General features: G+C 40.0%; 2 protein-coding genes across 2 annotated transcripts; one reads left to right on the forward strand and one right to left on the reverse strand.

Moving 5' to 3' along the window:
• Positions 1-457: 457 nt before the first annotated feature.
• On the reverse strand, positions 458-8,634 carry LOC115743392 (probable voltage-gated potassium channel subunit beta). Its single transcript, XM_030678151.2, has 5 exons — positions 8,185-8,634; positions 7,525-7,720; positions 6,089-6,232; positions 5,029-5,193; positions 458-851 (listed from the first exon to the last, which is right to left on the reverse strand). Exons 1-5 carry the CDS (start codon positions 8,550-8,552, stop codon positions 738-740), a joined length of 987 nt encoding a protein of 328 aa, XP_030534011.1. The 5' UTR covers positions 8,553-8,634; the 3' UTR covers positions 458-737.
• Positions 8,635-22,095: 13,461 nt separating this feature from the next.
• On the forward strand, positions 22,096-26,137 carry LOC115743363 (probable pectate lyase 8). The gene is made up of 7 exons (XM_030678106.2): positions 22,096-22,302; positions 23,026-23,088; positions 23,511-23,582; positions 24,066-24,708; positions 24,809-24,912; positions 25,050-25,188; positions 25,449-26,137. Exons 1-7 carry the CDS (start codon positions 22,196-22,198, stop codon positions 25,668-25,670), a joined length of 1,350 nt encoding a protein of 449 aa, XP_030533966.1. The 5' UTR covers positions 22,096-22,195; the 3' UTR covers positions 25,671-26,137.
• Positions 26,138-26,871: the final 734 nt, after the last annotated feature.

A 26,871-nucleotide genomic window follows, 5' to 3' on the forward strand; every position in this document is an offset into this window, starting at 1 on the left:
AATCAAAAGTCAATCTAGAATAAAAGTAGAAAAATCAACTTCTACTTTTGAGGAGAAGTAGAGAAATCAACTTCTAATTAGAAGTTGATTTCTCGTAGAGAAGTGTTACCATACGCGCCCATAAATTATCCATCAAGGCGTTTGGGCTAGAAGATCATACCAATACCATTGCTTCGCTTGTCGTATCTCATTTCTAAGAACAGTCTAATGGTGTGCTCGATGTCCTTCAAAACTGACGTGCATGCGTGTCGAAATCGATGATGGTGCAATCTTACAGAGAACATATTTATGCATCAGCTTTAGCATGTCTAGTGTCACCATTGTTCATTATAAAAGAGGTGGCTTCTACACAAGACAGCATATTCTCCTCATTTACGTCTTATACCCTTTCACACTAAAATGTACAGGAGCATGAACTTCGTAAGTTCGAGAAGGAAGCAAACTCAGGCCACAAAAATGCAAACGAACCACATGGTTTCTAATAGCCAAAGTCAAAATAAAAGTGTTCTACAACAACCCAACATCGTCATGTTCCTGAAGATGTAAACATGTCCACCATCAACCAATCCTCATGCTCCCAGAAATGAAAAGAACACCACACCCGGGTCCAAATACACCATAACCACGGTCCAGAGTACAACACACACAAAGCCCCGTATGGGAATGAATTGGCTCTAAGCGTGTCCAAACAATTGAGTTGGCTGCACATAGGCAGCTATCGGATGGATATCCGTTGTCTACCTAAATGAATCAGGACGCTTTGGCTTACTTTGCACAACGGCTTCGATCTTTTCCATCACAGCAGGAGTCAGTAAGGGGATGACATCAATAGCCTTCATGTTCTCTTGAATCTGAAAGAAAACAGGCAGCATGATTAACCATGTAAAGGATATATGATGACTTCTGAGTTTTCTAAGGGCAGTAATCAGGGAGACTACATGATTGTATTATACTGTTCAAAGTTCAGTCTGTTTCACAATACGTACTAAATGTACAGATCCAAAGCAGACTAGTGTACTATCTTAGAAAAATATATTTTATCACGATATCCAATCTACTCAGCTAGAGAAAAATTTTGCAGATCATATTGTAGTTTAACTTTATAGGGGCTCCTTTTGGAGGAACTTCAACGAAAATGGATAACTGTGCAGATAATAACTCTTCTTGACTGACCTATTCAAGTAACATTTTGACGAGCAGCAAGAACTGCCTTCTTATTGGTCTTTCCTCCACTTAATTGAATATATTTCTAACCTGAGCAACATCCATGAGAACTCAAGTACCCCTACCACAAGATGGGGGCTTTAGATTCCACAGGTTTCGGCAGAAAAGTTCAGCTGTTCTCCAGTTTATAGCATCTACTTTCAAAAAGAAGTACCCTAGAGTTCTTACTCCTAGTTAATGCCTCAAAGGAAGACCTCAGTCCTAACTGCTAATGAACGACACATATGGACAGCTTTTGAATTCCTGATACAAACCCCAACCTACACATAACCCGAAGTTATGCACATCCGCCACTCCTAACGATTGATGGGAGTCTAATGATTGCAATGTGCCAAAGGTTTATGGTTTTCTCAGTAATAAAAATGTGTGCCCAAAAAAAAATGTAATACCCTAACTTTATTCCCTGATATGTCCTGTAAAAGCCTGAATCCAGAGAACACCAATACATAACAAATGTTTTTAATACCTTAGATCCACAAAACCATTAACCTCAGGGAGAGATGACCGTAATAAGCTTGAAACTAGCAACTGGCAAATTGGAATATTACCCACAAAAAAGAATCATTTTCTAAATATTTGACCATTATGAGATTGGTAAGCTACAAACAAGTTTTAAGTTCTTTAATTTTTTGATGTCTCACCCTTCCTTTTTGACTATGGTCTCTCAAGTCTGGGATCTTGAAATTTATAGGAATCCTATGTTCCATCCCTGCCAAAAGCTCAAGTTACTCAAGGACCGGCTTAAGCAGCTTAACAAGGATTTTTTTTTTTTTTCTGATATATCGGCCCGTACGTCCGAAGCCAAGGCTACATTAATTTCTATCCAGGACTCTCTTGTTATGGATCCTTTTAATCAGGTGTTGGCTAATCAGAAAAGGAATTAGCTCAGGATTTTCTCTGTCCTCCGTCTCCAAGAGGAAGCTTTCTATAAGCAGAAGTCTTGGGTTCAGTGGCTTAAGGAAGGGGACCTAAATACCAAGTATTTCCATCATTTTGTTAATAAGAGGCAGCTTGGTAATAGAATTCTCTCTGTTGTTGATAGTTCTGCAGCTCTCTTGACCAATCCGGCTTCTATCCAGCAGCATATTGTCTCTCATTTTGAGGGCCTGATTGCTCCCTCTAGTTTACCTGCTTAGCCATCTGTTCAAGAGATTCGGTCAATTATTGAGCATTCTCTTGATTCCAATCAGTACCGGTTTTTATCTCTACCTATTTCTGATACTGAGGTTCGTAACACTATGTTTGCTTTAGCCGCTGGCAAGGCTCTAGGGCATGATGGTATTAATGTTGAATTTTTCAAAGGCACTTGGGATATTGTTGGCCCAACAGTGATTTTGGCAGTTAATGATTTCTTTGGGTCTGGATACCTGCTTCGGGAAACTAATGCTACCATTCTTTCTTTGGTACCTAAAGTCCCTAACGCTATTGCTACAAATGATTTTAGGCCTATTGCTTCCTGCAATACCATTTACAAGTGTATTACGAAGATTATGGCTAATAGGCTTGCTTGTGTTCTTCCTGCTCTTATTAGCCCTCATCAAAATGCCTTTGTTAAAAGCCGTTGTGTTAGTAACAACATACTTCTTGCTCAAGAACTTTTCTGTGGGTTCCACCATGAGCCCTATTTGCCCAAACGTGCCATCAAAGTAGACTTCCAAAAGACTTATAATACCGCGGATTGGGATTTTCTGGCAATAGTTTTGCAAGCTTTTGGGTTTCCCGATATGTTTACTAAGCTTATTGTGACTTGTGTTCATACTCCGAAATTTTCTATTTCTATTAATGGAGAACTTCATGGGTTTTTTTTCTAGTGGAAGAGGCATCCGACAAGGAGATCTTATGTCATCTTATCTCTTTACCCTTGAACAACCTCGGCAGCCAGGCTTTAAGTTTTTTTGGAGATGTAAAGCTACTCAGCTCTCTCACCTGTTCTTTGCAAATGATGTTATTTTTTTCGCTGAGGCAAACCCAGTTTCTATCTCTTTGCTAAAGGTAGGGCTTGATAAATTTTCCAATTGGTCTGAGCATAGGCCTAATGTGACCAAGAGCGAGATTTTCTTTTTGGGGGGGCTCGGAAGAGCTTCTGGGGCAGCTTCTCTCTTCTCTCGGGTTCCAAGAAGACTACTTGCCAGATTGGTATCTTAGAGTTCCCATTATTGCCTTAAGGCTTAGCAAGGTGGATCGCAATTCTTTGGTTAACTCAATCACTGCTAGAGCCCAATCTTGGTCTCAACGGTTTCTCTCTTTTGCCGGCCGCTTGCAACTTATTAAATTGATTCTTCATGCTCTTCATGTTTTTTGGGCAAGTGTTTTTATCCTTCCCAAATCAGTTTTATCTCGTATTAAGCAGGTCCTCAAGCAATTTCTTTGGAAAGGCCCGGACTTGGGCGTTGGTGGCGTTGAAGTTTCTTGGGACGATGTTTGTCTCCCAAAGGAGGAAGGTGGTCTTGGCATTCGCAGGCTTTCTGATTGCAACTGAGCGGCTAGGCCCAAGAATAGTTGGATCCTCTTTACCGATAAGAAATCCTTGTGGTGTAAATGCATTCATACAACTTTTCTGAAAAAATAGGAATTTCTGGGTCGCCAGTAAACCGACCTTTTGTTCTTGGGCTTGGAAGAGAATCCTTCATCTCCGCCCGGATTTCCAGCATCTCTTTCATTGGTGGGTTGGCAATGGTTGTACCGTTTCTTTCTGGTTTGACTTCTGGCACCAGAGAGGGCCTCTTTACAAGCTTTTCTCTAATATGGATATTTATCACTCTGGTATTTCTCGGAAGGCTACGGTGTTTTTCTCTCCAACTCCTCACCCTTCTCAGGTGACGGCCACCATTTGCTCTTGGTCAGAGCCTCTTCCATCTCTTGTTCCCGAGAGTGGTGATGGTTTTTTATGGCTTGGTCATCCTGCAGGAGTCTTTTCCATTACTGCGGCTTGGGACCTTATTCGCTGCAAAGGGCAGGCTATGCCATGGGCTCTTTTATTTGGGATTGCTATATCGCTCCTCAGCACTCCTTTCATCTTTGGCTTATCACTCTTAAGATGCTGCCAACTCAAGTTCTCTTGCTCAACTACCATAGAATTCCGGATGGTGTGTGCCTTCTGTTATTACTGCCCGGATTCTATTGACCAACTTTTCTTTGGCTGCTACATTACTGCATTTGCTCTTTTTTGGGCTGCCAAAATGCAATCTGGCTTGGCAAAATCTTCCTTAGCGTGACAATCTTCAGTGGGCTATGCAGCGTATGCGTGGCCAACATTTTTATCAGATTATTGCTCGGCTTTCTTTCAGCGCATTGTGTCATATGATTTGGACCGAAAGGAATCACATTCTCTTTCGCAATAAGAGGCTTTTCCTGCCAGCTCTTAAGAAGCACCTCGAGAAGGTTGTCAGGGACAAGACTTTGACATTTAAACATGTGGACAACTCCCCTAGAAACCGGTGGATGCAAGGCAGCTGGGCATCACTCCATCAGTTTCTGACTGATTCTCGGCTGCTATTTTTCAGCCTAGCTTGTCTTTGTTTATAGGCCGATTGTTTTGGCCTTTTGATTTCCTTGTGTATTTCTCTATTAGGGCTCTACCCCTTTTCTTTGTATTCTCACCCAGTTCACCCTTGCACTCGGAGTGACACTTTATGGTGTGTGGTCGGGTTTCGTTTTGTTTTTCGCGCTTTGCTTGGTTAATAAATTTCTTACCTTACCAAAAAAAAAAAAAGTTCCAAAGATCTTAAAAGAATTAATAACACAAAGATCACTCAGATGATAAAAATAAGATTATTCAAAGATATTTTGCATTTGAAAACCAACCTGGGACTCCTTGGTTGCACCGGTAATAACTGATGACACATTAGGATTTGCAGCACACCACGCAATAGCAAGTTGAGCTAATGGCACCCCAAGTTCATCCGCAATTGGTTTCAGTCCATTGACCTTCCTCAACACATCATCAACCAAGGAACGACTAGCAAGATTCTAATACAAGAAAAAGGCATTAATTCTCATATTGACTTAAAGTGAAGTATTCATCAAAAAACTAACTGGTGATAGAGTTAACATTTAGATTAACAATGATGAGATTACATTCATAACATGCATCTTCCTTAAAAAAAAGGAAGAGGCACGTCCCCAATGATTGTTCAGAATAATATATTACCAAAATTTTTTGGGCCAATTGGGTCATCTAAGGTCAGTATCTATTGGTGAAAGGTATCTTAAAGACTAGTTAACTACAGGTGTGTCGCATTGTCTTAAAAAAATAACTAGAGCGGATGTATTACTGCAATTATTCAGAATAAGAAGGAATAATAGAAAGCATAATCAAAATTATTTTACAAACCATGGGATGGTTTAAAGTAGCACAACAAGCTTGTAAATTGCTGACAATCATACCACAAGCCTATAGTCTCTCATAAGCAAAACCAGAACAATGACAATTTACAAGACCAAAAATAGATCTTTTTCCCCAAGTTGAATGGTTCCTAAGTCGATTAGGACCAGGTATATGGTGTCTAGTAATCTAATACTTAAAAAGCACATAATGAGAAGGCTCGTCAAAATTATCAGATTATCCAAGCAGAGAAAAGGCCAAAATCACTCTCTTTTATGCTATTAAGGCTACACTAACACAATCATGGATGAAGGTTTATTTAATCAAACAACATCAGAATAGAAGGCACCGAGTTGTAAATTGCTCCTGGGCAGGGGAACATCAATTCAGAAGTTAAGTCAACAAGAACAGACCTAATCGATCAATCCGCTCTAAAGAACAATGAGGCCTATACAGATCTTAAACAGCCAACCCAGGAAATTATGAAAAGTAGGTTTTAGGAAATATCACTAATCGGAATTGAATTTCAGAAAAACTTACTTTATAGTTTTCCAAAGCAAAGCGACTATCAGGAGGTATAGTTCCCTTGTTGTATTTCCCAGTGAGCACTCCAGAAGAAAGTGGACTCCACGTAGTCAGACCCAAGCCATAGTTGGTATAGAGGGGAACATATTCCGACTCGACCTGCATCCAGTATCCAGATTATAAAATCAGAACCAAGACAACCGACATAAATATGTCCTTTCAATAATTCCTTATTTGACATTTCCAAAGCACGATATCGAACTCATTGGGGCCGTTTCCTTTCACAGAACTGCACAAAAGTCCCCTTTTGACATTGCAACACAATTCTTCTTAAGCAAGTTGGACAACCATATTGTTTTTTACATAGACAAAGTATACACTTTTGCTAGACCATCCTAAAATTATCATATCAAACATTTCCACTTGATTCAACAAAAAAAATCATCTTAGGCTGTAAATGGATAACAAGTGCATGACATGGTAGGATTAAATGAACTCATGATGTACTTCTAAACTTACATGAGGATAATAGATAAAACCGGCATGAAGTTACAGAGGACTATGTGTTGAACAAATGACCCATAGCAGCTGGTTAAACCCAACGATCTTTACCCGGTATTTATTCCTCTCACTTAACTTGAATAAATTGACTAAGCCAATCATGAACATGCCTAACTTCCATGCCATTGATGAATGAAATGGTTTGCATCAACAGCATCATAGCAACTTAGACCAAAATTAAAATAAGGCGACAAACAGTTCATGGATGTCACAACTGGGAATGCAAGAAGGCATCTACAGAGCTTCAGCTACTGCAAATACAGAGAAAGCTAGTCAAAGTTGGAGTAAAGATGTCTCATTCCCATTATCTGTACCATGATTGTCTCGGAGGCAATTACTGTGGTCGTTAAAATGAAGGAGCAAGATTGCTTGCTCAGCTCTGAAGCCGAGATGGTTCAAATCTACAATTTTTGTGGAGGACCATCCCTAATTGGATTGCACACCCGATGAAGTGAGAACCCAGAAGCATTATTGTTTTTCCTTTTCCATGTTACACGGCATATCATGGACTCGAGACAAATAAAACTACTGAAATGTCAACCTACAAATTTGTCAGTTCTTTCATCAGCTTTGGCCCCCTCAAAGGAACAGCTTTTCATCAGCAGATGCAAATGGTTCAATTTCTCACATTTTCCCAACCACCCAAAACGTTGACCAACAAATTAGAACCACAAAAAAGACTACTGCAAACTTAGCACTATCTTCATTTGAGGATGCAAGTCCGATTTCTCACATTGTGCTAAGCATTCAGAGCAAAGGGAAGTGAGGTATCAAAGCACAACAATATCATACTAACAATCAAAATCAGAATCTCACTAGCAGAATTCATGTCCAAAAGAGCAAACAGCATCCCCCAGTTCCAGCAGTAACAATGCAAGGAGAACACTCACCTTATGCCTAGAGAATAAATTGTACTCTGGCTGCTCCCCAATCGGCCCCACCATATCCAACCTCTGTGCAATCCCCCAAGCCTCAGTAATCTGCTGTGCCGACCATTCACTAGTTCCCCAGTAAAAGGCCCACCCTTTGTCAATGACATAGTTCATTGCTCTAACTGTCTCTTCAATAGGCGTAGAAGTATCAGGCCTGCATAAAAACCCATTCACGTGAAAAAAAACTCGCCACCGCCGAGATATGAGCTCTACAAACTGAACAATCAATTCTATCAGGAGAACAATAAAGTCAAGCAATCAAGCAACCAAAAAGCAAGATCAAAGCCCAATCAAACCATCGAAAGATCAACACATTCAGATGAGAGGAATTGAATAATACAATTCAGAACCGACCACATCTATAAAGATAAGCTTCAACCTACACAAAACCACATTTCCTCACCTTTCGGAGCTAAAGACAGCAGATATAAGCAAAAATTTATCCCACACGCAGCTCTAACGGAGCAAAGAACGAACTTTAACACCACCAGCACCAGGAGACGAACTACAAAGACCAACTGATCAATTCTATCGACAATGCCAAACCACGAAACGCAGGGAATTCGAAAGCCTAAACGGAATCGACCAAGCAAAATCCAAAACACCAAACGAACACACCTGTGGCAATAAATCAAGTCGACGTAGTCCATGTCGAGCCTCTTGAGCGAGGCTTTAGTGCCCTCGACTATGTGCTTGCGGGACAAGCCCTTGTCGTTGGGGCCGGAACCACCCCAGAAGATCTTGGTGGAGACGACGATGTCGGATCGCTTCCAGCCGAGCTCGCGGATGGCCTGGCCCATGATCTCCTCGGCGCGGCCGTTGGCGTAGACCTCGGCGTTGTCGAAGAAGTTGACGCCGTGGTCGCGACAGCACTGGAGGAGGGACTTGGCCTCCTTCACGTCGAGCTGGTTCCCGAAGCTTACCCACGCCCCGTACGAGAGCTGGCTCACCCTCAGCCCCGACGGTCCCAAGTTCTTGTACTGCATCTTGACTCAGCGAGCGAGCGAGCGAGCGAGCAATGCCTGCCGCTGAGGTCCGATCGAACAGAGAGACTGAGAGAGAGAGAGAGAGAGAGAGAGAGAGAGAGAGAGACCGCGTGAATCGGACGGAGATGGAGAGGGGGAGAAGCAATTTATACTCAAGAGAGCGACCGGGGGAAGCGGAAGAAATGATGAGGGAATTGGCGTTGGCGCGTGGGGTCTACGTGCTCCTACGTTGTCTAAAGTACATGGTCTTTGGATTCGGAGCTCACGTACGTTGATACATAAATTTTTAATTTATTCAGTAAAATCTATAAAATTTAACTTAATATATAATATAATTTCTAGATTTTTAATTTTTTTATGCGATCTTCAGACTTTTGTTTTATTAGATTTTTAATTTAAGATTATTCAATGCAGTCTGAGGGCTGAATTAAATATGTATAAAAATTTAAAAATTATATCGAATAAATTAAAAATTCATAAACAGTATTACATATTAAGTTAAAATTCAAAAACTTAGTGAATAAATTTAAAACATAAGAACTACTTTATATTATATGTTAAAATTAGAAGATCATTTGTGTCATTATCCTTTATTCGAAATTCTTTTCTGTCCCAAAAACACATGCTCATGCATGTCGGAAGAAATAAAAAAACGTGAATATGTCAAGAACAAAATCATTTATGTGTTTAAATAACTCTAGAAAATGAATTTAAATGGCTGTCAAGGTGAGAAAAAAAAAAGAATGAAAAGTGGGAATTGCTATTTTTGCACGCGTGGAAGTAATCTGCGCGCGTCCCCGTATATTTCGGTTTTTGTGTGCTTCGCGTTTGTCGCTGGTCGTGAGGAGAATCCTAGGATGGCACGGCACGCGCCAGATGGACCGCCGCGGGGGCGAGTACGCGAGTGAAAGCGCGGAGAGGGGCGCGTGAGGCGAATTCTGGCTCTCGTGCCACGATAGATCTCTGCTTCTCAGGAGAGGACGACTCGGTTGAGCCTAGAGCCTAAGCCTAAGCCTAGAGCTTTCTCCTTGTCCTGTTCAGGACAAAGCACTATTGCGGTCACGGTCGCGGTCGGTCTTCGGAAATGATTTCTCTCTCTCTTTATTAAAGAAGAAATTACGATGATAGCATGCATTGCGTCAATGGGAAAGGGGGACATAAATTTGACTTGCTTAGGTGGGAAAACGAAGGATAGGGTAGCTTCTTTGACATACTAAATCCTTGATTCTTAACAGTAAACGTGCGAAAACATACTTTAACCTAACTTACATCGCTAATCGATAAATGAATAAATCACGAGGACGTGCCGCAACAACCAAAAATTAGATGCCGCCTTTGCAATTCCGAGAGTTCATTCGCTTCGATCGCTCGTTTTGGAGAGCAGAGAGGATAAACATTGTTTTTCACTGTGTCTCTTTGTTCCGTGTAATAAACGATAGATTGAAGGAGAGAGGAAGCCGCGTCTTTTCCAAAAGAAGTGACTTTCTTCGCGTTTCAAAATTGACTACCTGCAGTTATCGTAACGTGTAGAACGTGGTTGCTCACATGGTTGAACCGCCATAAGACCTATGTACTCCAACAAGATATACCGAGAATAATTACGGGACCAGTACTAAACTTATGACGTAGATATCAATTCGGATCTACGCTTTTCGATTTTGTCAATATATTCTTAAACTGTTACTCAAAATTTCGACATAGCCTTTCAACCGTATACTGCCGGAAATTGCTAACATGAGATCCATAAGGGACGTCTTTGTGAGGTAGAAGTTGTCTACGCCGGCATAATGCGCAGGACCGGTGGCGACGATCGGACGTCGGGTCGGCGGTTTTCCGCAGCTCCCACGTCGGGATCTACCAAAGTAATTGACCGGAAGGAATACATTTAGAATTATGAAACCCAAACTATGCTATCTAGGGATTGATCACGAATGCGTAACGGCCATCAAATGCATTTTAAGTAATTCTTAGAATTATGAAACTCGGTACGTGATTTTATTTTTTATTTTTATTTTTCAGCAGTTGTCAGCGTTGTTTGGAAGGACAAAGAGTGCACGTGTGAAAGCCGAAGGCGTGGACGTGGGACGCGCATAGGAGATTTGAATGGCGAGGAATGGCCGAGGAGAGGATGACGAAATCGATGGGAAAGTTGACTATAAATTTTTATTTTTTTGAGTTTTCATCTAGTACAACGTTAATCAGTTTACGTGGGTACGTAATATTATATATATATATATATATATATATATATATATATATATAGTTGTTTCCGATAACGTTTTGTAATATAACACATGCGATTAAAGTAATTAAATTTCTATATTATCAGTCCGGTCCGATCCCAAATTTAACCAATTGCTAATAGGAAAAATTGCTTCATTGGATTTGTAATATAACTGTTTGTGAATTTGAAGGAAAAAAAAAACAATTAAACTACCTACCACATTGATAACATGATTAAGGGAAAAAAATTTCCAAAAAAGTACTATGATTTATTGTCCGGCGGTTCATTCAGTCTTAAACCTTTTAACGTTGTCAATTTAGTTCTAAACATTTTGACGATTTGCCAACGTGGGCACGCGTGATAACACTTCAACTTTAAAAATTAACTTTTGGCAAGAAGTTAATTTCTCTACTTTTGCTCTAAAAGTTGATTTACGATCAGATGAAGTCGTTTGATAGTAGGACAAAATTTCCTCTTTTGGAATAGAAACTCATTCGATAATAATTGAAAGTTTCTACTTCTGGAACATTATTAACACAAAGTTTTCTACGAAAAATTATAGATCATAACCTAAAACGCGTGTTATTTGAGAAAAATGAAATATAAATACCGACAAATTTACGTGTAATTTGTCATTTAATTATTTTATGTAAATGGGGATCGATTATATGGGAAAAATTCTATTAATGAATATGATGAGCGAGCTGATATATCCACGCTAAAAGCATGGGTAGTTCCGGTGTTTCCTCGCCTGTGCCTCTAACGTGGCTTCTGTCGCAATGTACATAGTATATAAACCTTCTTCGTACCTAAACCGTCTTTAGTTCGGAGGTGCATCATGATACATTCAGTAAATCATATCATTTGATGAATTGGTTTATGACAGGCAACAATTCTTTTCAATAATTTGGTCCGGTACATGTTGAGAACTTAAAGAAAAATTCCAAGTGAGTGTATTTGAAAATAACATTCACAAAACCTGCATAGTGCTTTGAAGGGTGTGAAGAGTATCGACAAACAGAAACATACATGTATTTTACCCTCTTAACATCAATTTTTCTTGCTTTTAAGAATTTGAGAAACAAAATAAATGACTTGAGAAATTCAAAGACGACTACAACAATAGTATACTTGTGTCCTTGTGAGATTACTTGATCCACTTTAAAATAGTTGTGGGATGCCATTTAACTAATTTGGGTCAATTACTCAATCTACTTTGTCATGATTGTGTCTTTGTGGGATGCCATTTAACCAAATCATGAAACATTTTTTCTTATAATTTGTTAAAAAAATGAAATTGCTAAAATATTTTCATTATTTTTTTATTTAATGGCCTGAGGAGATCAACGGAAGCAGACGGCAAAGCGCTAGCAGAAAGTGATGTCCTACTTGACTTTCATAAGATAAGAAAAACATTTTTTTTAAAGCGCATCAGATTTACTCAAACGCTTCTACTTCCTTCTCGTTGCAAAAGAATATAAAGCCATCGAAAGGCGCAACAAGAGGCATGACACGCGCCTAATATGTAGTCTTTCCCCTATTTAGCTTTTCCTCGGACTGTAGAGCTAGTTGATAGGCCACTTTCCACATTTAATGCGTCAGTCATACTTTCATTGCGGTGGACCGGCTTTCATAAAGCACCTTGTGGACAAACTACCACCAAACTGGACTTCCACCGGCTAGTCTGGCGAATGACTAGTAAAAACTTAGGTAGGTCGATAATGAACGAACAGGCTCTTTTCGCAACCTAGTTACGAACTGGCTTATAGAAGAATTCCTTAGACTGTGGGTTCTAATGGTTAAAATTTAAATAACCTGCCTTATTTTAATTTAAAAAAAAAGGTTTTGAGAGTTCCATTTTAAGTAGTAGTGACAATTCAATGATGTGGTTTAGGCAATGTATGTTTTTTTCCTTGTTGACCAAAAGGCATTCTCATCTGGTTAAGTGTCCGACTTTCCGGATCAATCTACTACTGTCTTCCTAGATAAGAGGCTAACTAAGCTTAAGATGAGTTCCATTGAGAAGAGTCTATCTTTCTTACTCACCAGTAGCAGATTGTCTCTTTTCGATTTTAATTTCTTGAGAGAAGAAACTTTTTTTTTTACTTTTGAAAGTTGTTAAAAAATAACTTATGAAGCAAAAATTGCTTAAGAAGTAGACAAATGAAGTTACATAATCAAATAGATTTATGCTTCAAAAGTTACATTACTAAGTGGATTTCTATTCCAAAAGCATTTCTAGAGCAAAAATTTTGTTTCAAAAGTGTTACCATGAGCACCCATAATCTTTTATGCCAATTTTAGTGGGAAACCGTTAATATGGACTCTAGGCATCTTGCGTGACATGTTCAATGCTAACGTTAACAGTTTTTGTGATTTTTTAAACTTGTTTGAATTTTTATTGATTTTCTCTTTTTTTTTTAATCTTTTCTTTCTTTCCTTTTTTTTTTCCCCCTTCTTTTAACACAAAACTGATAGAGGGTCGTCGGCTCTTGGGCGAGAGCCAGCAATCCTCACCGGCCCTTGGAGAGTGCCCAAAGCCCTTGTCAACCACGAGCAAGGTTGGTAGTCCTCGCTGTATCTCGGCAAGGGCTTGCGAGCCATTGCCTAGGCCCTCACAAGCCACAACTACTGCTTTGTCACCCTTGCCCAAGGTTTGGCAACCCCCACAAAAATAAGAAGAAAAATAATAAAATAAAACATAAAGCAATTAAAAATGAAAAATTTATCCACGTTATCGCCATCGGTGCCATGTAGGATGGCAGATGTCCACATCAGCCAAAATGGGCCAAAATGATTATATTGATAAATCGTTAAAAGATTTAGAATTAAATTAACATAATTGAAAGGTTTAAGACTAAAATTAGGCGCCATACAACAAATTTAGGACTTTTTAGACGATTATGCTATTTATAATAGCTGTACTAAAAACAAGCTTTTAAAGTGGTTTGAATTTGATTGTAGGGCAGGCTTATCTAGTTTAACACAATCTAAATATGTCATCTAAATCATTGTTATTGACTAGGGGCGAGCAAATTGCGTTAGCATTGCCAAAAAGGAAAAATTTTCACTGGCTCGTTATTTAGGTCACCATGTCTTAGACAACAACACCGATCCTATCGCTCAACAACAACTAAACCTCGCTCCTTTCATAGTTAAGTTGAATGGATGGCCCATTTCATATGCATTCTCCCCATATGTACGAAGATTGTTGTGGAAGTAGTAATATGGCATCTTTGTTTATAAATTTCTTTGAATTTTTATTGATTTTCTCTTCTTCTTCTTCTTCTTCTTCTTCTTCTTCTTTTTTTATCTTTTGTTTCCTTTTTTTTTCCCTTCTTTTAACACAAAACCAACAGAGGGTTGTCGGCCAGTAGGCGAGGGCCAGCAACCCTCCCCGACCCTTGGAGAGTGCTGCAAAGCCCTTGCCGACCATGAGCAAGGGCGGTAGTCCTCGCTGTATCTAGGCAAGGGCTTACGAGCCATTGCCTAGGCCCTCACAAGCCACGGCTACTACTTCATAATCCTTGTTCAGGATTTGGCAACCCCCTGTAAAAAAAAGAAGAAAAATAATAAAAATAAGACATAAAAAAAAAACTAGTAAAAAAAATTAAAAATGCGAAATTTATCCACGTCACCGCCATCTGTGCCATGTAGGATGACATGACGTCTACATCAATGAATTTCCAGCCAAGATTGGCCAAACCGATTATATGGACAAATTGTTGAAAGATTTAGAACTAAATTTGCATAATTTTAAAGGTTTAAGGCTAAAATTAGAAGCCACACAACAAATTTAGGACTTTTTGGACAATGATCTCGAATGACTTAGAATAGCTATACTAAAAACAAGCTTTTAAAGTGGTTCGAATCTAATTGGAGGGCAGGCTTATCTAGTTTAACGCAATCTAAATATGTCATTTAAATCATTGTTATTGACTAGGGGTGAACAAATTGTGTTAGCATTGCCAAAAAGGACAAATTTTCACTGACTCGTTATTTAGTTCACCATGTCTCAGAAAACAACGCGGATGCTATCGCTCGACAACAGCTAAACCTCGCTCCTTTCATAGTTAAGCCGAATGGATGGCCCATTTCATATGCATTCTCCCCATATGTACAAAGATTGTTGTGGAAGTAGTAATATGACATCTTTGTTTACAAAATACACAATTAGGAACAACATAATAAATTTGACATGAGATGCATACTTTGGAAAGTAAAGTGGATACATGTCTAAAGAAAGGCTGCAAATTTCTTCTTTTCTTTTCTGTTCTTTTTTTGTTTTTTAAAGGTTGGGCCTTTGCCCAGTGGAATGGCCTAATCTAACGAAGCTAGGAACCTTATAATAAGCCCAAGAACATTGTTACTTGAGTTACTTTTGTTTTGGGCCCTCTTTAATTATATCCCTATTGAATGTTCAACTGCACTAAGGTAGGACATCAAGGTGTACACAATTGTCCAAGGTTTCATCTAATATTGTCGCGACCTAAAATTCTTGATCGAACTTCGGGTTAATGGATTACCAAATTAATTAAATGAATTAATTAACCTAGCCCGAGCTCTCCCAAGCTCTACCAATTCGCAACTTAGGTTCACATGATTTCAATCAAAGGATTTTCGAGTTTTGGAGCCGCCACTAATCTTTTTCGGAAGGTAGATTAGATACCTAAATAAAGTATGGGAGAATACTTTATTTTCTGCTAACCAGAGTTTTAGGTTCGGAGACTTGATTATGTTAATTTTTCAATTAACACCCTTTCGATACCATTCTTGTGAAAATTTTCTTGATTGGCAAATCCAATTGATTTCAATGAATGAATTTAGGTGCAATTTATTTTTGGGTTTTCTTGATTAGATGAATGCTATGCAACTATATGAAATGAGTGATGATGATATTGAGAAAATGTATTTTGATGCATATAAAGGAAAGTGAATTCTAACTACATGATGTGCAACATAAAAACTAACCTATATGACATGCAAGATGATTTATTTACATGTAGTATAGTAAAAAAAATTGCATGAATGACTTATAATAATGCATGACAAATTAGACTATATGAAATGCACATGGAATGTCATAACCTTTTAATGAATTTTCGGTTTTATGATTTTTGTTCCGACAATTAACACAAATTAATTAGTCAAAATCCAATTTATATTAAGAGTCTTCTTAAGATGTAATTTCCGAAAAAAAAATTCATTTAAGGTCAAGATATGATGATTTTTTATGATTTTTATGATTTTTTTAATGAAAAAAAAAAGAATCAAATAAGAATATAATAAACCTTGAGCATAATACACCTTATAATTCGAATTTTTCCGATGAGTTCACTTCGTACCCGGGAGGTGGGGTCAGAAGGTGATTTATTCACGTCGTACCCCGGGGGTGGGGTCGGATAGTGAATTTATATATTATGAAATTTGTCGGTCCGGTCCCAAAGTTGTGGGATAGGTTAGACAATTTCATTGTGCGGATGACGTCGTACTTCGGGGGTGAAGTCGGATAGTCATCCACAATGCATATATTCCGAGGGACAAGGCACAGGGGAGCATGTATTATACTCAAGGTGGATTATAAAAATATTTGAATTAGAATAAAGTATTAAAAAAAATGATGTTCGGCCAACTAAGGGTAGGTGCCGAAATTTTAAAGGGGATAGGCCCCTATCCACAAAGGATATTCATATATTTCAATTTTAGGAAAATTTATCTCTTAAAATTTTGAAGTGTATCCAGATAATTCTCCAAATCTTAAAAGATATATTTAATTCAAATATATAGACTTATCCGATATGGTCGAAAATATCCAAAGATATGCTACAAGTCCAAAGATATGCTCAAGATATATACAATTATCCACAAAGTCAATAAGGCAAGGTCTATCGGAGAGTTATCTCAAAAATTTCGAAAATCATGAGATTGTACTCGAGGATTTCAAAAGAGATTATCTTGCCTAATGTGTCAAAATTCAATTTCTTTTTTGGATGAGGAGCTTTATCTCATGGAGATTTCAAAAGGCTAGTATAAATCCCAATTCAATCTATGAACTTATCAAATCCCCAATTCAATCTATGAACATATCAAATCTGGCAATCTACTCGCGAATTTCAAAACAATAATATCTTGCCGGTTGAGTATCATCTTGTTCAAGCACAGAATTATCCAATGAACTTTTGAAGCGTGTGAACTAGTTCAGAAATTAAACAAGACAAACATCTAGCCAAGGTATATTAGAGATTTCGAAAACTGAGGAAAGGGAATTTAACATGATGGTCCTTTGCAGGTAATTGATCAATGGTTAAATCTCTTAGCGACAAGATAATTTCTTTTAGCACTAGAACAAATCACCAAGTTGAGCAAATCACATTGATAACAATAACGTGAGAATATCCAAAGTTAGAGCAATGTTACCCGACTCGTCAAGTTTATCCCTCCTTGGAGTAAAAATCAATCCACAGATATAGAACTCGATGATGGACAACAGCTAAGCTCGCAACTAATCAGCCCCGGCAGTGAAGTTTTGCATGAAACGGTGTGGTAGATGAGTCCAAACGGCAAGCTAAAAAACCTGCACTAATCAGTGAACAAAAAGAAGGTCCAAAACAGGCTGTTTTGGACCTCGAATAACAATAAGACACCACTGGACAGCAACCAAAACCCCGCCCAGGTAACCGCTTCGATCTACGGCGTCCGCAGCTTGCTTTGGCACCAAATAGCAAGGTAAACACTTCTGGAAAGCAGCTTCAGACTTGAACTAACACAGCATGAGGGAGGTACTACAACGGCACAAACGGGTCGGCACACGCGTGCGGCGGCTCCTTCATCGATGGTGAGCGTCGGAACGAAGAACAAAGACCGTTAGAGCTATAGGTATTGGGCGGAGGAAACAAGGATGCCACGGGTGGTTGGACTCGGCCAAGAAGCTTTCCCTTCCTCCTCTCCTTACCTCTTGTTGCTTTACCTCTCACGTGAACTTTTGTGTGCAGAATTTTTTTTTTTTTTTTGAACGTGAATGAGCTCTTGTTTATATAGAGTCCTGAGCCAGAGTCCTAGTAGGAGCAGGAGTTGTTGGAAACCGTCGGATTATCAACCCTAGCTAGAATAGGATTTATTATGAACCGTTAGATTTAGGTTTCTGAATCCGATAAAACTCTAGCTAGATAGGATCCCCAAATCATTAGAACTCTTGAATTATTTGAACTTCGAGGAGTCCTAATCCACTAGGACTCTATGAATCTCGGCCAAAGGGGGTAATGGTGAAAGAAATGGCTGAAAATGGCCTCTTTTGTGGGTTTAGAATGCAATTTTAGGCCTAATTGGGTTCTAGATGATTAATGACTAATTAACTAGGGGCTTCACTTCACGATGGGCTAATTTGGAGTCAAATTAAGGACCGAACCCATCATGGAATTTCAACCAGCCTTTGTAATGCCTCATTCGAATTTTCTAATCAATCCATGGGCTTGTCTCACATTCTTGAACTCAACTAAGGCTTTTCTAAATAACGGACATTTAACCGAAAGCCTTATTTGAATAATTTAAGCTTGAACGAAATAAAATTGGCTTGAAGTTAAGTTCAATTAGCTTAATAAATTTGGCACACCCTCTGCCCGAACAAAATTTTTTCAAACTGAATATGATCTTGGTGAACGCTAAAACTAAGCTCAATTGACTTACCTCTGATTCTAAATGTAATGACTGACAAAAATTGAATATGCAATGCATGAGAAATCATTTTTGTGAGAACAATGTCTAATTCTCATTTTATACTTATGTAAATGATTTTCTAAAAATCAAAATTTAGGTGTTAACAAATATGTATTTTTTGGATACTTCAATTTGTTCCTGTGCTTATGAGCAATATTGTCTCTATGTCTTTGTCTAATAATAATCTCTTGTACGCAGGAACACTTCGGGGAGGTAATTTGCTATATGAACCAAAATTCATCCGGATTGTCGGATCTATCGGGCTTACTTCATATAAATGTCCTAAGCAAGAATAAGGCAAGAATTGTCTAAGGTTCATAAGCGAGAACGTACCAACATTAAGGTCAATATATGGCGCGTAAAAATGAGGACAAAAAAATCGTGTATATCTGTTGAAATTTGTAAGTGGTAACTATAAAATAAATGGACCAAATACAGAATTGATTTATCATAGGTGATAGTTATTGAAATTTTGAAACTAAATATCTGAAGGGTTGTGGCGGTCTTTAACGTGGGAAAATTACTAAACAATACTAAATTAGACATATATCTTTTTTTGCCCTATAGTTCTTCATCTACTTATGATTTCCATCGCGAGCTTTTATCAAAAGTAGAAGTTCCTTTCCTCTCATCTGCACCACCGGTCATAAGGAATCAATTTCAAGGGTTAGGGAATTTTCGAAATTTGTTGTTTGAAATTGCCCAAAAAGAGAACAATTCAAAAAATATAAACAAAAATAACACACAAAGAAATTCACGTCGGCGTTGATCGTCTCATGTAGAACGGTTGGTATCCACGTCGGTAATTTCCGATCAAAATTGATCGGAATGACTAAAATGGCAAATAGTCAAAAGGTTCAATACTTAATTGACACAACAAAAAGGTTTATAATTAAATTAATTAAAATGTAATGAGTTAGCTTTTTCGATTTTCAATTTCCTTTTAATTAGTTGTACGTGGCATTGAACTGTCTTTTGTTTATGGGAAACAGCAGTTGCTTCGCTGCCGCCAACCACCACCCCCACCACCACCGTCACCACATGGAGAACACCCACAATCAATACCCAGAGTACTACGTACCTTTTGTTTTCGCCCAAACATCCATGTGATGATACTTGCTCCATGCCTCACAAATAGAAGCACACGTTTTTCCTTTGTGGCACATGTCTTTCGAACCGTGTCACCACGAAGCGGGACACCCATTTACCACATCAAAAGTATCGGATCGCGAATATGCTACCTCTACCGTAAAATAAGGTCTCGGGGCACATTAGGAAAACCTTACCTAATGAGTAATTAAAATTGAAAAAGCTCGAGCTTTTCCATGTCCTTTGTCGAGAGAATTCTACTGTGCCCCGGGTACCATTAACCGTGGTTAAGTTAATTTATTTAATTTAATTGAACTATTACGGCATTCCACACTACGACCGAAGTACGTTCATAGTACCTCAAGGCTCAAGGGAACGAAGCACGATAGGGAATTGAAAGTGCATAAATAGGACAGAGAAGAGGAACGAACTTTCAAATGTGATGTACAAAAGAGAAGGAGTGATGTGATTGATTGCAGCCAGACAAGTCTACAACAAGCACATGGATTCTCACATGGCTCGGTTGATGGATAGTCATTGTCCAAACAAATTGGCAAAAACCCCAGCTTGGCATTTGGAGAAGATGAGGCCTAATCCACAAACCATGTGAGAAGAGTACTCACAAAAAGAAAAAAAGCAAAGATGAAATACAAAAAATATAAATATAAATTCAAATGGAATATTCCCAAAAATAATTTGGTATTTTTGAGTGTCGAGATGGCTTTGGTGATGAACCCATTTGCATGTACATTGCGTGGTTCTAGTCTATTTGCATGTGCCCGATTTGGATGGTTGGGGAACATGGGGTCACCCACCATGACATTTGATGTATGCAAGTTTTTGAGCACAAGCCTAAGAAGTTAGCTAGAGTGTTCATGCTACATTGGACAATGATCCAATCCATGCCATCCTTGATAGCACCCCTTTTTATGTGGGGGGTGTTTATATATATATATATATATATATATATATATATATATAGTAAGTGATTACAATCAATTTCATCTTTCTATTTTCCGGCAAAAAGTAATTTCTTTTTTTATCTTTCTTTCACTTTCCTGTTTGGAAATCAATTATGTAACGATCTCCGGGCGATTGTTTTGGTAATAGTAAGTTTTTTTTTTTTAAGTGAGCGGGATCGAGGGAGATTTTGGAAAGTCTTGGAGGGATTCGTGTAAATCGAAAGCAAAAACTGGTGCCGGGTTTAATCTCCAAATAGTTAATTCGAACGAAAGGTTTTGGCTCGAATTTGGGCACAAGTTTTGCGCAATCTCTCCCATGCAGCTCCTAGTTGGGCCGATTCGATCCCATACAGCGTCAAGCTCGAATTCCACTCGAATCGCATATTCAGTTTTTAATACTTGATTGGAGCTCGATCGATTTTTCAATCTCCTGCTCAAGCTTTACCCGGATAGAAAACCAAATCTTCACTACAGTCAACTCAACTCAAGTTCAATAAGCTCGAACGATTTCTTACATAAATCAATCATATAATCCGAAAGATTTTTTGAGTCTTATTAAACACTACGAAGCTTCGGATCAGGCGAATCTATCTCGAGTAATTGTAGAGTCCGAGTTCGAGCTCCTCACCGAGCGGCTCGATTCGGTTTCGCTTCAAGCTCTTATTTAAGGTAATTGTTGAGAGTGCATTAAGGGGCCGCAACCATAACAAATGGCAATAATGCCTAGAGAAACAAGTTAATGGTCATCAAATCTCCTTTCAGGATCCGAATGCAAGATTCGTTGCGATTCATATCGCGTGGAGTGGACATCGCAATCGGCTCTCGTTACGCCAAAAGCGACCCTTAAAAATCCTCCTGCCCAGCGTGTCCGATGTTGACCTGAAACGGTGAAGTGGGAATTGAAAATGGGAGAGGTTGACGGCGGTTGTGGAGGTTAATGGGGGTGGTTAAGGGCGTTAGGGTCACTGACTTTCACTTACCAATACCACCAAATAAAAAGAAATTACACAATTTTATTCTAATTATTAAAAATGCAAAAAAAAAAAAAATACAAAACAAAAATGCCCAATTCGTCCACTAAAAAAAGGGTACTTTGCAATTCCACAAAATTAAAAGGAATTTTTTGTTAACGAGTATTCCCGAGAGCATCCCACTAATGATTAATTATTCACTAAATATGACCATTATATCAAGATGTATATTTACGATTTTTACACTTTTAAAGCCGGACATAATAAAATGCTCGGCTTCCGTCCAGGATCTTAATTTATGATTTTTTTATTTATTCACAACTCGTGATTTCCATGACTAGATATAATGAGTCGAGTTAGCCACGTGGCGACGGGGGAATATTTAGCCTTGCTCGGACAGAAGGCGAAGCATCTTATGTAAATGTAATTCGAATCAAGATTACAACCAAAGACCCAAAATTTTCCAGAAAAAGTATGAAAAGAAAATAAAAGAAAAGGAAGAATTTTTAAAACTTTCTTTTTGGAACGGTGAGATTTTTTTTTGTGTGTGTGGAAAAAGTATTATAAAAAGCGCTCTTTTAGTTGCGTCTGTCCTCCTCCCGCTCATTCCTCCTCCTCCTCCTCCTTCATCCACTTCTTTCTCCTCTGCATCTTCACTACACGCAGGGACAGAGCTGAGCGAAAATGGTCACGCCATGTCGGATCTTGTGTCGCCTGAGTACGTTGGTTCTTGTCTTTCTGGTTGTCGGAGCAATGTCCAGATCGGTGAACCGCGACTCGTCTCGATCCAAGTACTTCTTCTTCTTCTTCTTCTTCTTCTGCATTCCCGCATATGCATGTAGAAACAGGGTATTTCATCTGCACTCTGGCTGTTGATTTCCTCCTAGAGATATTGGAGGAGTTCATCTGCGTCAGATTCGTTTTCATGGACGAGAGAAGCTTCGGAAAACCCACGAAAAGCCCGGCCTTTTGCGATTCCTAGACCCTTCTTCCAGGAGAACAATGTCCGTTGTGCTCTATCTTAACACGCACAAGAGTTCTGTTCTTACGCAACACGATCATACGACCCGGGAATTGCTGGAAAGAGACATCCCCAACCCCAACACGTTTGATCAAGAACCCGAGATTGACACGACCTGACCAAAAGAATTTATAATGCATTAAAGGATTTGTAACCGGTATTACTGTACTTTTTCAAGAAAAGTTTCCTTTTTTAAGCAAGCAGGTGTGCACATTCAGTGCTCGACCGACTCCATTAATGGCTCTCGGGCGAGCTTCAACAGGGCATTGTCTTCATTCGACTACTTTCTTTACTTACTTTGTTTCTCTGGACCACCTGAGATTCTTCCCTTTTTTACTCCCCCCTTGTCAAACGGAAGCTAGCCGTGAAAATGACTTGCATTGCATTGCATAGTGCTTTAATGGCAGAGCCTAACTCCCAACGATTCCTCAATCAGTGAAACTCGAATTCCGGAACACTTAATCTTTTTTTTTGTCAAATTTCTAAATTGCAGGAACGTCGAGACTGGAGCGCTTCGGAGCTCAAGCTCGAACTACTCATCCATGGCGTCTTCACGGTAACTGCATTGTACTCGCTCAACCAGGCTTTAGGAAACTTCCACAATCTAGACACCAATTCGCAGTTTCGATGACTCGATAATACCATTCACACGAGAAATTAATCTTTTGATTTCCACCTCAATGGCTTGCATAAGTTTGTTCAGCTAAAATTCTTGTGCTGTTAGAACTTTCCTTCTTGCCTTCCAGTACAAAACAGTAGGTTCACCGACAAAATAGGAACTTGATTTTCAAGATCTGTTCTTTTTTCACAATAGATTTGAAAATTTTCTTACTTTGACGGTTTGTCCTTGGAAGCAACCAAAACGGGAAGATGTCAGTACAAAACAGAGTACATTATTCAGTGCTTGCTTGATGAACATGGACATCAACTAGCAATTCTCATGTTCTAGATTTGCCATTTCCGGACTTGCTTTCGCAGCTCTAAAGAGGCCGATCACCTGAACGAGCAAACGGTTGATGACCCGGAGAAGGTCGCTTCCATGGTCGACATGTGAGTTTCATTCCATTCTCTCACAATCGTTCGTCAATATCGTATGTTTCGGACACTTAAAAACCGCTCAAGTTTTTCGCGGGGGGCCATCAATGCGATACCAAACAGTCGAATGCCATGTGAGAGCTTTGGCACCGAAGTTTCTCTATCGTATTCTTTGTTCATATGTGATTATACGTGACAATTTAGGCGATGTGTTTCCAAAGGACCATTGAAAGCGCCCTGTTTGTTTCTGCTGAGATTGCAGAACGAAGCCAGAGTTTCTTCAATTCATTGGGCTGGTCAAGTCGAAAACCGATTTGTTTCCGTGAAGGGAAGAATTTCTCTTGCTTGTTTTCTGTCGGCGATTTGGGCTGAAATAGCGAAATTGTAAATGCAGAATCCGTGAAAGGGTGATTCCCCATTGATATATAAGAAGCTGTGAGTGAAAAATTGATTGATTGGAGTAATTGGAAAGAAGCTGACTTGGTTTAGTTTTGATAGGATCATCAGGAACAGCACAGAAAGGAGGAACTTGGGCTTCTTCTCTTGCGGTACTGGCAATCCGATCGATGACTGCTGGCGCTGCGACCCGAAGTGGCACCTCAACCGCAAGCGTCTCGCCGACTGTGGCATCGGTTTCGGCAGGAATGCCATCGGCGGCCGCGATGGGCGATTCTATGTGGTGACTGACCCCGGCGACGACGACCCGGTTAACCCGAGGCCTGGCACGCTGAGGCACGCTGTTATCCAGGATGAGCCCCTGTGGATCATGTTCCAGCGCGACATGGTGATACAGTTGAAGCAGGAGCTGATCATGAACAGCTTCAAGACCATCGACGGGCGCGGGTCTAACGTCCACATCGCGAACGGGGCGTGCATCACGATCCAGTTCATCACCAATGTGATCATCCACGGCCTTCACATCCACGACTGCAAGCCCACCGGCAATGCCATGGTCAGGAGCTCGCCGAGCCACTACGGTTGGCGGACCATCGCTGATGGTGATGCTGTATCCATTTTCGGGTCGAGCCACATCTGGGTCGACCACAACTCTCTCTCCAGCTGCGCGGATGGCCTTGTTGATGCCGTGATGGGCTCGACTGCAATCACTGTTTCCAACAACCATTTCACCCACCACAACGAGGTGCGTTGAGTTGTTTAGCATCTTGCATTCGCATAATGATCGACACATTTTACATACGATCGCGGGGCTTGTTAACGAATTCTTGTTCTCATGGATGAAGGTGATGCTGCTCGGACATAGCGATTCCTACACGAGAGACAAGTTGATGCAAGTGACTATCGCTTACAACCATTTCGGCGAAGGACTGATCCAGAGAATGCCAAGGTAAAAGATCGATACAACCCTTGAGGACCAGGGCCTTGCGTTTGGCTAGCTTTTCCTCCGGTTTTCTTCGATGGCCGCCATTACGGGCAGAGCAGTTTCGATTTTGACAGAAGATCTAAATGATCTCCGATATGCAGGTGTAGACATGGCTACTTTCATGTGGTGAACAATGACTACACTCACTGGGAAATGTACGCAATCGGCGGAAGCGCCGAACCCACCATCAACAGCCAGGGCAACCGATATGCCGCCCCGGGCAACCCCTTCGCGAAGGAGGTACAATATCTACCCGCTAGCTAGTCGAGAGGCCAATTTAACATGCATTTATGAACATAGATCAAGCCGGCCGTGTCGTAATTCCTTAGTCTTAGTGTAACAATGTTTAGGTTAGTCCACAGAGCTAGAGACTCTAGGATCTTGATCTTCGGAAATGCCTTTCGCTAGTTAATGCGATATATGCGGTCGCTTCGAAATGACGTCGCAAATTGTGGACGAAACATAGGCGATAAGCGAGTTGTAATGGCCGTATCATGCAGGTGACCAAGAGGGTGGACACTGCTGCGGGCCAGTGGAAGAGCTGGAACTGGAGGTCGGAGGGAGATCTCCTGCTGAACGGCGCCTATTTCACTCCGTCAGGGGCCGGGGCATCGGGCAGCTACGCCCGAGCCTCCAGCCTCGGGGCCAAGCCTTCTTCCATGGTCGGGTCCATAACCTCCGGCGCTGGCCCTCTCCCCTGCCGGCCCGGCCGCTCTTGCTAGCCTCAAAAGGGGCACTTTTTCCAATTCTTGGTATACATAGTCATACTCTTCACAGTGCAGTCACAGAACACACCCGTTGTCTATACCCACAAAAGATACCGAAAAGAGTTCACATTCGTTTCGAATGTTACCAGACTGAGTGTAACGATTCACACCTAGTCCGTCGCCATGGTGCCGGCGATCGCAACCTCAACCTCGGCCCGCTTCAACCGGAAGGGAAAGCGAGCCCCACATTTGGAGCAGGTGCGGAAGCGGGTCGACCCGTTCGTGCGCACGTGCCATGTTCGGCGCTATCCGCGTCCCTCGGCCGCGACCGTCAGATACTAAAGCTTTTCTTACAGTGAGTGTGCTCAAGAGTCCTGTAGTGTTTGTCGTTCATAAGTACGATCAATTGTATGCAAAATGCAAGTGTGAGTTAGAGCCTTGTAAAACAATGTGATTTACAGGTAATGCCGCAATTAGCAAAAGCAAGCTATACTATTTCAGCAATCTTTCTTCATGCCCATCAAATCTACAATCCCAAGAAATTTGTCGAATGCCGTACAATAAATCCTAAAACTTATATTCACGGTGCAATAAAATCGCAAAATTTTCATAAGGTGCGCCAATTGTCCTCGAGATAATATGAAACGGCAGAGGATCAAAAAGAAAAATAACCCATCTACAAGTCTAATGGAAATACTCGCTCGCGACAATATTTTACAAATTGTATTTAATCGCAAGATTAGAAACTTCAAAGATTCAAGGGCACTTCAAGTATGAATCTCGGAAATTCGAGGCATCCCTAAATTCTACGAATCTTGAGCTCTAGATTATGTAACTTTAGGGTAGAAAGGATACGATGTCGTTTAAGCTTAATTGTAAAGGTTATGACAACAATCTACGGCATCGATGTGTCTAAATCGGTAATGGGAAACCGCAAAATTGGCTAGACAACTTAAAAAACCCATGAAAGACTTATGAAGCGCAAAAAGAAATAGAGGCTGTCTTTTATTTATTTTAATTCTTTGGGGTCCCACAAGCCACGTGTAGTTTCATTTGGCTATGCAAAGAAACACAAAAGAGTGGACGTTACTTCACTTGACCAACTAGCAACTGGGGACCAAAATAGGGCAAATTGAACTGTCCGAGCACTGAAGGCTGATATGGCTGATTGCAGGAGAAATTGCCAAAAAAAATAATAATTCATAAGTATACTGTA

Source organism: Rhodamnia argentea, chromosome 1 (assembly GCF_020921035.1).
Source record: "Rhodamnia argentea isolate NSW1041297 chromosome 1, ASM2092103v1, whole genome shotgun sequence".
Classification (NCBI taxonomy): Eukaryota; Viridiplantae; Streptophyta; class Magnoliopsida; order Myrtales; family Myrtaceae; genus Rhodamnia; species Rhodamnia argentea.